This window comes from Nuphar pumila, chromosome 2 (genome assembly GCF_984573655.1).
Source record: "Nuphar pumila chromosome 2, dmNupPumi1.hap1.1, whole genome shotgun sequence".
In the NCBI taxonomy this organism is placed as follows: domain Eukaryota; kingdom Viridiplantae; phylum Streptophyta; class Magnoliopsida; order Nymphaeales; family Nymphaeaceae; genus Nuphar; species Nuphar pumila.
In genome coordinates, this window is record NC_143250.1 from 92,033,467 (window position 1) to 92,046,843 (window position 13,377).

Below are 13,377 nucleotides of genomic sequence, written 5' to 3' on the forward strand. Positions count from 1 at the left end.
TAGGTAATTTGAGATAAAAAAGATTTTGTATTTTTTATATACAAATATAAAAATCATAAAAAATTTAAAATGCAAAAAAATAAGTTATAAATAAACCAAAAAACCCTAAACTACAAGAAAAATAAATCATAAATAAATTATAAAATTAAATAATAAAAATTCTTAATTCAAACCTTAATCAAATACAAGAAAAAACCTAATTAAAAAAATTGATTAAAAGCCTTAATGAAATAAAATCAAAGAAAAAAATAACTAATCAAATAAAAAAATCCTTAATTAAAGATATTTGATTCAAAGCCTTAATCAAAGAAAAAAATCTCTAATCAAATAAAAAAATACCTTAATCAAATTAAATATTTTTTTTATGATGAGGAACCTCCGTCGAAGCTAGAAAAACCCTAGGTGGGGCCCTATGACTGCTTTGCGTGGCCCACCTCTGAAAGCTACGAACACACCCATGCGCCAGTGGGGTTTGATCTGATGCCTTCATCAGATCACCTTCACAACCACCCCACTAGCCTCAAATTAAATATCAAAATCCTAATTAAAGATATTGATTTGAAGCCCTAATCAAAGAATAAATCTAATAAAAAATAAAAAAAAAATCTCTAATCAACTCAACAAAAAACTCTAATCAAACTAAATATAAAAAACCCTAATTAAAAAAAAATTGATTTAAAGACCTAATCAAAAAAATTCTTATTTAGAGCTCTCATAAAAGAAGAAGAAAAAAAGAGTGAAGAAAGAGAGGAAGAAGAAATAAGAAAAAGGAAGAGAGAGTAACAATAATTTCCCTGCACCTGATCGCCGTTCATCATATCTTGGGCCCCACAACTGACAGGCCTCTATCCCCGAGATGGAAGGTGATCCGGTGCAGCACACTAAAAGTGTGCAATGACATTGCATCTGATTTTTTTCTTACCGTGGGGAGTGGTCCGATTTCTTTACCAAACGCGACCGCAGGAAATTGACGAAAAGGACACCTTCGCGATATGCGCATTTCTTCTCTCAGCTCAACCCTTTCTCCCTCTGCGAATCCTATCCCCCGCGACCTTACCGCTTCAATGGCTGGTATGGAAGGCTCTTCGGTAAGCTGTGGTGGGAACCCGTCTCCAGGGTTCAGTACCTGCTCAGCAGCACCTGGTCGTCGACGACTACTCTCACAATCGTTCATCAACAACCGATTCTTGCAACGGTCCCTTCTCTTACTCCTTATGCTATCATGCATCCTGGTTTACTTATACTGTACGGTTGGGAGTGGAGGAGATACAGGCAAGGACAAGGCGAACCGCTTCTTAAAGGAGAAGCCCGAACAACTCGAGCAGGCCAACGAGGAGAATCTGAAAACCGGGAAAGAGAAGGGGAAAGAAACCTCCGAGTCATGGACTGAATGGGCCAAGAATAAAATCTCAGAGTAATCTCTCTCTCTCTCTCTCTCTCTCTCTCTCTCTCTCTCTCTCTCTCTCTCTCTCTCTCTCTCTCTCTCTCTCTCTCTCTCTCTCTCTCTCTCTCATGTGTAAGCCTTTAAAAAAAATGCAGGCGTCTGGGTCTGAAGCGTGACGATAAGAAGGAAACCGTTCAACACGTACAACACAAAATCGGTGCCAACAAAGACAGGTTGAAGACTGCAGCATCAGGTAAGCAGTCAGGCCCCTATGGGAAGAACTATACGGTCCGTTTTTAATACTACGATACTTGTGGATCATACGCTGCAGAAATGGCAAGTCGTGGCACGGACGAAGTACATGAGAACGAAGAATGTGCAGAAGAAAAGGGTGAAGCCTTGATGGAAGAGTGCAAGAGGGTGGCACAAAAACAGATCAAGCAGGCCGAGGAGCAGCTGAGCCAGGCCAAGGAAAAAGCAGAGGGAACCGAGGACACGATTGGCCATGTCCACAAGAAATCAATGGACAAGGCTGAAGAAGCAGCTCAGAAAGAAGAGGCAGTTGGTCGTGTTTTCGATGTAATCACAGACAAGACCAAAAAAGAGGGGACTGAGCATGCCGAAGACATGGCTGTCTATGCCTACAATGTGATCAAAGACAAGGTGAAGGAGGGGACTGAGCGAGCCAAAGAATTTGCTGGTCGTGCCTACGATGTAATCACAGACAAGGCCACAAAAGAGGGGATTGAGCAAGCCAAGGACATGGCTGGCTACGCCTACAATGTGATCATAGACAAGGTGAAGGAGCGGACTGAGCAAGCCAAAATCTTAACTGGCCGTGCCTATAATGTAATCATAGACAAGGCCAATAAAGATCGAATTGAGCAAGCCAAGGACATGGCTGGCTACACCTACAATGTGATCATAGGCAAGGTCAAAGAGGGGACTGAGCGAGCTGGTCGTGCCTACAATGTAATCGCAAACAAGGCCACAAAAGAGGGGACTGAGCAAGCCAAGGACATGGCTGGCTACGCATACAATGTGATCAAATACAAGGTGGAAGAGGGGACTGAGCAAGCCAAACACTTGGCTGGTCGTGCCTACGATGTAATCACAGACAAGGCCACAAAAGAGGGGATTGAGCAAGCCAAGGACATGGCTGGCTACGCCTACAATGTGATCATAGACAAGGTGAAGGAGCGGACTGAGCAAGCCAAAATCTTAACTGGCCGTGCCTATAATGTAATCATAGACAAGGCCAATAAAGATCGAATTGAGCAAGCCAAGGACATGGCTGGCTACACCTACAATGTGATCATAGGCAAGGTCAAAGAGGGGACTGAGCGAGCTGGTCGTGCCTACAATGTAATCGCAAACAAGGCCACAAAAGAGGGGACTGAGCAAGCCAAGGACATGGCTGGCTACGCATACAATGTGATCAAATACAAGGTGGAAGAGGGGACTGAGCAAGCCAAACACTTGGCTGGTCGTGCCTACGATGTAATCACAGACAAGGCCACAAAAGAGGGGATTGAGCAAGCCAAGGACATGGCTGGCTACGCCTACAATGTGATCATAGACAAGGTGAAGGAGCGGACTGAGCATGCCAAAATCTTAACTGGCCGTGCCTACGACATGATCACAGATAAGGCCAACAACAAGGGAAGATGGCGGAGAATTATAAAGCTGCAAAGGATACTGTAACTGGAGGCCCGAAAGAGCACCCAAGCAGTCATGAGGAACTATAAATGTAATTTGTGCTTTGATGAACGACCACCCTTTTGGTACCAATGAGTGTGATCCTTTGCCTTTGTCTAATTATATGAAAAATCTCTTGTTCACAGTTCCGGTCGTCTTTACCAAAAACAAACACCGAATAGACTAAATAAATATCTAATCCATCCTCCAACAATACTGCGGCCCGCAGTGTAGTGAAGGGCGGTATTTTTGTTCTGCTTAGCGCATTTGATCCAGTTAAGAATTGGTGTCCTATCCGGAGATCGACCTCTTCCCAAAAGTGATTGCATGAGTACCAACCGGGGGGCTCCGCTTGTCTGGTAGCAGCAGCTAATGCAAGTCACCTTGTGTTGGGACGTTGCAGGTTCAAAACCCAATGGTATGGTTGTATAACTGGTAGGGGTCTGACTAACCCCAGCTTGCCTTTAAAAAAAAAAGAAAGTGATTGCATGAGCATGGTGGTCGTGCTTTGTGGATGAGTTACCGAAGGTGCAAATGGAGGGCTTTTTTTTAAATATGTATGTGGTTTCTTTCCAAATCCTGTCTTAGACCAATCCACGCCATCCGAGCGAGACCTTTGCCATGTAATTGTTTGTATCATGAGTCCACTCCACGCATATTCTTTCAAAACTCCACAGTTTATGAATTAGCTCTTGCTGCTCATCAGCAACCTGAATTCCACCTCCCAATGCTGCATTTACTCACTTCATTACTTCACTCTTTGAGCTTTCAATGATAACCTTATGTCTTCCTTCAATTTCTTTGAATGATCTCTGTCCAAGGGTGCTAAAGAGTTTCGCATGAACAGCACTGACATAGAATGTTGCAAATTGTGCTTCACCATCTACCTCGGCAGAAGTTCAAATTTGGCATTCAGCTGTGAGAACTTGCTGGTCTAACGAAAAGTAATGCCGGGGAAGCGGGAGACCTATTTGTCTTCTAATTTTCTAACCAACTTAGCCGTCAGGCTCTCTCGCTCTCTCTCTGGCGTGACAATACAAAGGAAACCGTTCAGCAGGCTGAGCAGCAGCTGAGCCAGGCAAAGGAGAAAGCAAAAGAGGGAGCAAGGACACCACCAGCCATGTTTGCAAGAAAATGGACAAGGCCGAAGAAGGTGCTCAGAAAAAAGAGGCAGCTGGCCCATGGCCACAGACAAGCCAAATGAAGGCAAGGACATGGCCGGTTCCGCCTACGCTGCGATCAAAGACAAGGTGAAGGAGGGGGCTCAGCAAGCCAAGGACGCAGATGGTCATGTCTATGACAAAACCAAAGAGAAGGCAAGCGAGTCCTTCCAAGCTGCAAAGGATACAGTAACTGGAAGCTCGAAACAGCACGCAAGCAGCTTCGAGGAACTATAAAATGGATGTAATTTGTGTGCTTCGATCAGCGGTACTCCTTTTGGTACCACTGTCTGTGACCCTTTGCCTTCTTTAATTATGTGAAAAATGTCTTGTTCATAGTTATGGTTGTGTGCAGCAAAAACAAACACTGAATAGATTGTATATAAACATCTAATAAAGGTCGATGCCACTCAAAGCACAGAAAAATATAGGAACTTGCAAGTATTTGATAAAGAAAAACAGATAACTAGGCACAAGGAAAACACGGAGTCCTCCATTTCCCCCCAACAAAACCAAGCCTCCTGTTCGACTGAAACAGGCATCACATGGAACACTGGAGCAGTTCCCAAACTGAAGCCTCATAGGAACGCATCTTTCTCGAGCAATTTCAGCACCTCCTTCTGGTCGTTCAATTTGGCGACATCTATGGGTGTCTTCCCATCCAAGTTTTGTAATGTCCTGTCACATTTAAGCCTCGTTTTAGATGTGGAACAGCAACAGGAAAGACTGGACATTCTAAACCAAAGCACGCGAAGAAGTAGCTGTCTGCATGCACTGCAAGCAATGCCCCAACTCCCCAAAAACCATGGCCTTAGCCCAGATAATGTTCATTTTACAATATCATACGGCAACTAGAGTTCTCAACGTAAAATTTCCAGATGGGAAAGAGGTGGGGTGGGGAGAGGGGCATAGGCTAGCCTGGTGCATGCCGGATTGGGGGTGCACTAGCACAGGCCAATTGAGAAAAGCCAGAAACTACGAGTGGTTTTTGCCAAGACCCAGTATTAAGAAGATGGTGTTCTTACACAGAAGCTCCATGCTCAAGGAGAAGGGCAACGCATTCCTTCCTACCGTAACCTGCTGCGTAGTGAAGGGCGGTATTCTTGTTCTTGTCAAGTGCATCTACTTTTGCTTTGGCTTCGAGAAGGACCCGAGCACATTCCACCTACATGATTCAGCAAATCATGAGTACCACTGTACCACCAACAAGGAAGAGCAATTCCTTACACGTCTCCTACTGCAAGTATGTCCCCATCCAATTATCTGGATAAATTTATCCTCGAATAGGAAATGGACTAGAAATGAGCATAGGGGGGCTATGAAAGTGATCTGGGGAAATCAAGGCATTCTGTTTAAAGGGCAAGAGATTGAGCAAGAAAACACCACTGGGCTTCCCAAAGAAAATGGATTTACCTCACCATAACCGCAAGCAAAATGAAGAGCTGTCCGGCCTTCTGAGTCTTCCTCATCTTTGTCTGCCCCAGATGCTAGTGCATTCTTCAAACCCTGTAGACCCGCATGAAAAAAGAAGCGAAGTCAAAAACCATGAAGGGTGTACTCGAATACCAAGGCACTTCTCCATGTTAGCCAATAAAAAGCGGGCATCAAAAGGATGCCTATTGTTGAAGAGAAGACATGATGCCTCTCGATGTAGGAGTAAAATAGAATTAAAAGTAGGGAAAAGCTTGTCCTTGGCACTATAAAACTGTATATATTATCTATATTCTGGACATCCATGTGTTTGGCATTGAAAAATGCTGCCCGCTTCAGCAGATGATCTCAAATCCAATGTCATTGTAGACCTATGTTATGATAAAAGTTTGCAGCATGACATAAAGCTAGTTTGAGGTTGTCCAAATCACCTATTACCAGGCATTGTGAGGGCTGCACAAAGAGCAGCATTGGCCTGGCTCGGACTCGTCTGAGTAAGTAAACGAGCTGAGCTTGATCAGGCATTCGATCTTGAATAAACTCGATTAACCCAACTAAACGCAACTAATAGTCATATGGTAGCTAGTGATAGGATATGTAGAATGTTTGTTTAATAATAAGCACAGAAAACGGTTTCAACCAAGTGGGTAGGGTGTTAGCTGATTACATATGAAGTCTAGGGTTCAAATCCTGCCCTTTGTACTGTCGTTCTAGTTTTTTTAATGAAATCAAAGTTGGCTCAAGCAGAACCGTGCCAAGCTTGAGCTTGAACTCGAGCTGAGTTTGTACACACTACTTTCAAGCTCGGCTTGAACAAAACAAGCTTTTTGAGTCTGAGCTCGGCTCAAGCCCAGCTCGTGTGCACCCCTAGGCATTGCAACAGACAACCGAAAGGACACATAAAGATGCAATTAAAAAAATGAACTGAATGTGGAGCTCAAGAACAAGCTTCCCTGTTGGTAAACTCGTAGAAAAAGCCACAACTTCCAGAATGCAAAAGATTTTCATATTATCCAAACCATAATTGCATAAAAGTCACTGATTCATTCTTTCAGAAAAAAAAACCCACTGATTCCTCTTTTGGAACCATTAAATTGTTCCTTCAAACATTGCAATGTTTTCATTCGCCCTCCCAAAATCCTGTACGATGGAAACTTTAAACAAAAAATTTGTTGTAGCAAGAAACTGGGATACTAAATGAAACATGTATTACAAGCAAATCAGAAAGCAAATAGACAATTATCACCATCATAGCACCATGTTTTGTCAATTATGCCAAAACAGCTAATGTATCTTTTCAGGTGACAATAAGCAACAACATGGAGGTCTCGAACACTCACTGACGCATCACCTAAAATTGCATGGAACATGTGTCATGGAGCTACGAAAAATGTTTTTTAAAAGGTACGACTTTGACTCAAATTGTAATCACGTCTGTGGATCTCCATAAAGCAAACAAGCGGCAAATGTCGTGGAGCATGCAAATGATATCATTAAACCCAGCAGAAAACAAAACATTAGAAAAATTATCTGCATGAAACTGAACAGACAACCAACAATGCACCTCTACATCACCAACACTAGCTGTGTGGTGAACCGAAGATTCATCTTCATATCCAGAATCTTCTTCACCTTCAGCTGGTGCAGATAGATCAGCAGAAGTTTCAGCCTCTCCAGCAGCACCAATGCCCATTGCATGGCCTAATTTCTGCAAAACTTCAGGATCATTCCAATACCTGAAGAAACAGGTAATAGGAATGAATGATATAGCCCACTGTTAGCATACCCACAAATTCCAACTCCAAGGCTACAACTTAAGTAGTGCTTACTTCATCATAGAAGCCGGACCTCCACTCTCAATCTCTTCTAGAATAGGCTTCAAAGATGGGTCTTCCTTTATGTGTGCCATCCGTTCCTCTAAACGCTCTTTCTCAGCAGGATTAGCTAAATTCTCCAGCATGTTGGCCATGGATGGGTCCTGCAAGAGCAGGATTGGAAAAAATGAGGGATAAGTTTTCCATCAAAAGTTGCTCATATTCACCACACAAAATTATCTCAAAGCCTTCAATCCTAGGTACCTGCATGAGAGCGTTACCAAGGCGCTCAGCCATGGCCATAAACTGAGGATTCTGCATAACCTGTTGCATCGTAGTCAAATACTGTTGTGTATCCACTTGAGGGATACCATCATTACCAGCACCTTGGACACTCTTCTGGAGCTGCTCAGCCATCTGGTTGAATGAAGGATCTTTTGCTATTTGTTCTGCTAATTCCTTTATGCTTGGGTCCTGTTTCCAGTTATCAGAGGTTTTATGCTCAAGTAAAAAGTAATGAAATTCTAGAAGGGAAAGCGTATATTTAACAGGTAAAAAACAATACAAATGGTTATACAACAGCTTAACAGAATTTGAACAGAAAGATGATTCTAAAAGATATAAAAAGCACAAATTTTTTTCAATAGTATGTCATCAATATTATCCAGTATAAAATGCATCCAAATTTTTTTTACTACTATCGTGTATAACAAGAACAACACTGCTGAAAGTCATTAATGCCAAGAGAATAAATCTGCATTCAACAGGCAAATATGCTGCAGCAGGTTTTGGTAACTCATTCTGTGTGAATTGTTTGCATCAGGATATCAAGTGAGCTCAGCCAATTCTCAACATTAAATGGCCTAAAAACATATATTAGGTTATTATGTTTAAGAACTCATAACATTCTTTTACACACTTGCCAATTCTTTCATAAACCATCCCAATGTTTATTAGCAACCCATCAGAAGTTTTTTGAAACCATGCCAACATGCATTTAAGGTGAAGGTGTACCCAAAATATTTTAGGGATCTTCATACCAGTATCAATACCCTGCTTTAGCCCTTAAAAAAGTGAATCCAGTTAAATAAATTTATTTTTATAAAAGTGACGTAGGAAAAAAGGAAAAGAAAAAGAAAAACTCAGAGGGAGTCGATGAACATGATAGATCAAAAGAAGCTGATCATGTCCCAAATGCATTCAATTGAATTGGACTGCTCCATTATGATTTGGCAGATTTTGAATTTTGGGTTAATCTAATTCAGATTGAAACAGGTAAATATTTGAATACCAATACCAGGACAGGTAGTATGGAACCAAACCTATTGTTCTTCAACATATCAGATCCGCAAAGGAAACCAAAAAAGCCAACAGGTAGAAGTTACATCACATCTAGGCATCTTTACAATCTTTATGTCTACAAATTTTTCTTGTTTTACAGATGCATCATTTAAAGGTTTTTCCTGCAGACTCCATGAGGTACAGCCATCTAACATGCATCACGTAATTAGCATCTTCAAAAAACATATATCAAGCCCGCATATGATGCAGCAGTCTAAGGAAGGAAGCTTCAGTGATTCTTCTAACTGTAACTTCTTCTGATGGTAAAAATATCAAGAAATACTCTTGCAAATTCTGATGCATGAAATAGACACTGCTGTTTAGCAAGCCATCAACTTAAACACTTTGAGAACAGAAATTAATTATGCTCCTAACTGGGAAAGCAGGAATATCTTGCAGCAGTAGAACATGAAATGAAGTGGAACATTCTGAGAGAGAAGGACAATGTTAACCTAAGATCTATGATATATCATGTTCTATGAATGGGAGCTAGCAATCTGCACCATACAAAAGAGGTTCTTGAGACACTGCATGGAAGAGTAACAATATTAAGTGAGGTCCAAGAATGAAGAAGGGAAACGATGAGATGAATACAAGCTGTGGCTATTATCCAAGGCATAGAAGCATTTTCCAAGGGACCTGAAACCACTAAGGGTGTGTTTGCATGACACGGAAAGCTAGGGCTTTTCGCAGAAACACACAGCTTTTGAGGTGTTTCTGCGGGGCTCCCTTCCCCCCATCCCTCCCCCCCTTCCACAGTAATGGTTCCCGTGGAGGGTGGGAGAGGGGGTGTCGGACTCATCTTCTGCAGAAGAGACCTCCACGGTAAAAGCTATCATGGAGCTCTCTTCCATGACACAAACGAGCCCTAAGTAAGCCTATTTAGGGAGGAAGGTTGACAAGACATTCTGAACAGGTGCTCAGATAGTGTGATACATAACGTAAGGCCCTCGATATTGCCAAAACAAAAGGCAGAAAATAGATGATAAGCAACAACGAACAGCATCCAGAAAATAAAAACTAAACAAACAAAAAAAATTGAAACTAAATGTAACTGCACCAAATGGATTGTACTAAGAGCAGAATTTTGAGCTAAGAAACTATAAATAGAACATACATTCAGTAACCCAGACATTGCAGAGAAGTCAAACGGATTTGGAATAACTCCTGCACCAGCCTCTGAACCTATGCCAGAAGTAGCGCTTCTCCTTGCAGGCTGTGACTCAGATGTTTTACTTTTGGGAGACTTCTCGTCTGGGAACAAAAGACAAAGTCATGCAGAAAACAATATATGAGAGAGTCTTTTGAGAAAATCAAAATCAAGTAATTAGAACACTTCCCAACGTACAAACCGTTGCATTACTATAACTTATTCCCAGTCAGAAATTGTAACACAAGAAGAGAAATGAAGAACATGGTAAAGATCAGTTTCATGTACTAGGATCATCCACTTGATCTCCCTCCAAAAGAGGTGAAGTACCAAATTTTACATAATCTTTCTTCCTAATAAGACAATACATTAACTTTATCTGTCCTTTTATGACTTGATTACTCCGTGTTCACTTGTGCTATTTTTCTTTTGAAATTGACAAATTACATTACAATTCAATTTCAACTTATTTTTATTATTTAATGTTTTTATTTATAGTCATAGAATTTCTGTTCAAGAGTTTGTACTTGAGATGACATTCATGTTTTATTGCTTTAGGTTAAGAATTATATGTTTGTGCACCTGTATGTGTCTGTATGCAACACTTAGCAAGAGACTTTGTCTCATGAAGGATCTAGAACAGTTCACCTCATATTTCAATATCACAATGTCCATGACCTCATTACAGCTGTCCCTTCATAGTTCTTTCCCCATGCATCTCAAACTCCCACATACGATGCTCATACAAGATGCATGAGGAGATGTGTGATGAAAGAGACACGTGAACTACTCAAAAAACTTTATCGTGTACACAATGTCCAGTCTAATCATGGTAAAATAAATATTTTTATCTGTACATCTTGACATCCTCAAAAGCACCCTCGTTTGCTCCATGCCCATGAATTTGCTCAATGAGGGGAAAAAATTTGCACAACGTATTCTGATATTTTTTCCTAAGAGGTCTAATACATATTTCCCTAGAGATATCAAATCCTTCCTTTTGACATATCCTCTTCCTGCACCTAACAGTAGACCCTTTATATCAAACGCTTGATTCAGGTAAATGTGGATTTTTTATTCACCCACAAAAGACCATGACAACAACTTTCCTCTTTCCTTCTGATGAGCAGATGAAAAAAAGCAAATCTTTCATACCAAACTTATGATTTCACAATTCTAGAACCACGCTTTCAAGAACTTCGCAAACCTGTCATGCTGACTTATTATAATAATGAGATTGGCTTACAAAAAAATCCAGCCAACCCTCTTTCACATTGTCGACAACTAACTAGATATTACCTGATAATTCCCTTGGCAACCGTTATAGATTCCATGAGACCAAACACTTTTCACGATAAGAAAAAAGTTGGATAGCCATGATCATAGTGACACACTGAAAAAAGTCAAAAACAGCAAAATATAGGCAGCCAAAAACTCACGAAAATTTGGTTTTTTTTAAATCTCCCATTCCTTTTGGCAAAATCTTGATAAAATAAATAAATAAATAAATAATAAATTTTTACAAAGAAAATATAAATAAAAATATTCAAAAATAAAAACCACACGGTTTTTCACGATAAATAGCTAACAAAAAAATATTAAAATGAGATATTTATGTTTTTGACGAAAAACTCGCAAGAAATTTCCATTTTTACTTTCTGGTAGTTTCTTGCAATATTTTCATGAAATTTTAATAAATCTAGCAAGATTTGTCACTATGGCCATGATAACATTTTTAAGCTTTATATGAGTCCACACCCAAAAAAAAAAAAAAACTCTGTAGACCAGGCAAAGAAAAGCTTTTGATTAAGGAGGGGGGGAAGAAAAAGGCAACACATAAACTATTGGCAGCATAAGGCCCAGATCACACTGTTTTTAATTCCTGAAGAACATCCAATCGGCAGAAGAGGGATGCCCAAAGAAGAGGCCCAATTCTTCAAGTGCCTAGAAATATTAAATAAGATAAAATAAGATGGAGGCCGAAGCACATAACATTTTCCAGATTTCCTCTCCTTCTAATTACTCTACAAACCAGAGCATAACCACCAAAGCAACAGGAGGTGGCAATACTTGCATCGGAAACGCCATTTCGCCCTGAGTTTACTCCCTTAGTCCCTTATAAAGATTCCCAGGAGAAAATACAATAACGATTTGCATTTCTCCACCATTCCATCACACACCATGCACGTGTTTACCACAGATTCACTTCATCTACCCAAGTTTCTTCGTTTTGAAGGCGGCCCTACTAACAGTGCACAAAGAGAATATCACAATTTCGATTCAGATGGACATAACATTCAATGTGCATCTTCTCCCATCACCAAGGTAAAATTCAACATTCGAATGAACCCAATTAAGGTGTCCTCAAAAACCCTAGCATCCTCAATCGCATCCAAGGCCATATATCACCCACACACACACACACACACACACACACACACACACACACACACACACCACCCAAAAAAAAAAGACAAGAAAAAGAAAAACACTCAGATAACCAAACTAATCTGCACAAACCGAAAACAATAAAGACAGTATTATAGTTTTCTCCAACCAGAATCAACCCAACTCAATCACTCGACCCAACCATCCAAACAGACAAAAATGCAATTAAAAACATTAGTACGACATGCAAAGATACATAAAACCATAAAGAGATCTCAAAAGAAAAACACTCAACTCATCACAGACACGCGCCTTTCAGAACCCATAAATACTCAATCGAAATAGAGACACCCTTCCCAGGACAATAGAGGAAAAGAATTCTAACCCCAAAATCATCCGGATCTGCTTCAAAACGAGAATTTTCGGAAACGAGAAACGACGGAAAAAAAATAACAACGAATCCACGTAAACCTAATCTTCAAACAATTGCTAAACGAAAAATCTTATCGTTCCAAAAGACAAAGCAACACAAAGAAAAGAAAGCAGAGAAATCGAAATTCATATCAAAATTTTGCAGGATGAGCTCGGTCGATCGAGACTACCAGAAGACGCCATGGCGGATCCCAAAACCCTCTCTTGTCTTCGAGACGAAGATCGACTCGCTGCCTATCCCCTTCCTACTCTCCGAGTCGCACTCTCGACGACGGGTTTAAAACCCCCAACCTCTATCACCATCAACGATTATAATCCTCACGCTCGGACCCCTCCTCTTTTTTTTTTTTTTTACGGAAAATTTTCAAGATAACCCTAATTCTTGGCCATATTAGACTTAAAAATGCATTGATCTTTAGATGATTATCATTGTCATGCCACAACAAATTAATCCAAACTTATAGAAAGAGCCAAAAAAAAGAATTGGAAGAAAAAAAATATATGGCCCTTCGGCGAATGAGTTGTTTGATTAAGCACAATATATTTTACATATTTCTTGAAAACTTCTCAGAATGGTGC

At 40.5% G+C, this 13,377-nt stretch overlaps 2 protein-coding genes across 2 annotated transcripts; one reads left to right on the forward strand and one right to left on the reverse strand.

The window, feature by feature from the left end:
• The first annotated feature begins 1,058 nt into the window (after positions 1-1,058).
• LOC149846108 (uncharacterized) lies at positions 1,059-3,486 on the forward strand. The gene is made up of 3 exons (XM_089997853.1): positions 1,059-1,414; positions 1,540-1,637; positions 1,716-3,486. The coding sequence occupies exons 1-3, from the start codon at positions 1,065-1,067 to the stop codon at positions 3,086-3,088; spliced, it is 1,821 nt and encodes a 606-aa protein (XP_089853979.1). The 5' UTR covers positions 1,059-1,064; the 3' UTR covers positions 3,089-3,486.
• A 1,106-nt stretch (positions 3,487-4,592) lies between these two features.
• On the reverse strand, positions 4,593-13,131 carry LOC149846109 (ankyrin repeat domain-containing protein 2B-like). Its single transcript, XM_089996179.1, has 8 exons — positions 12,969-13,131; positions 9,946-10,082; positions 7,752-7,961; positions 7,503-7,651; positions 7,238-7,409; positions 5,656-5,748; positions 5,268-5,407; positions 4,593-4,920 (listed from the first exon to the last, which is right to left on the reverse strand). Exons 1-8 carry the CDS (start codon positions 12,979-12,981, stop codon positions 4,821-4,823), a joined length of 1,014 nt encoding a protein of 337 aa, XP_089852305.1. The 5' UTR covers positions 12,982-13,131; the 3' UTR covers positions 4,593-4,820.
• Positions 13,132-13,377: the final 246 nt, after the last annotated feature.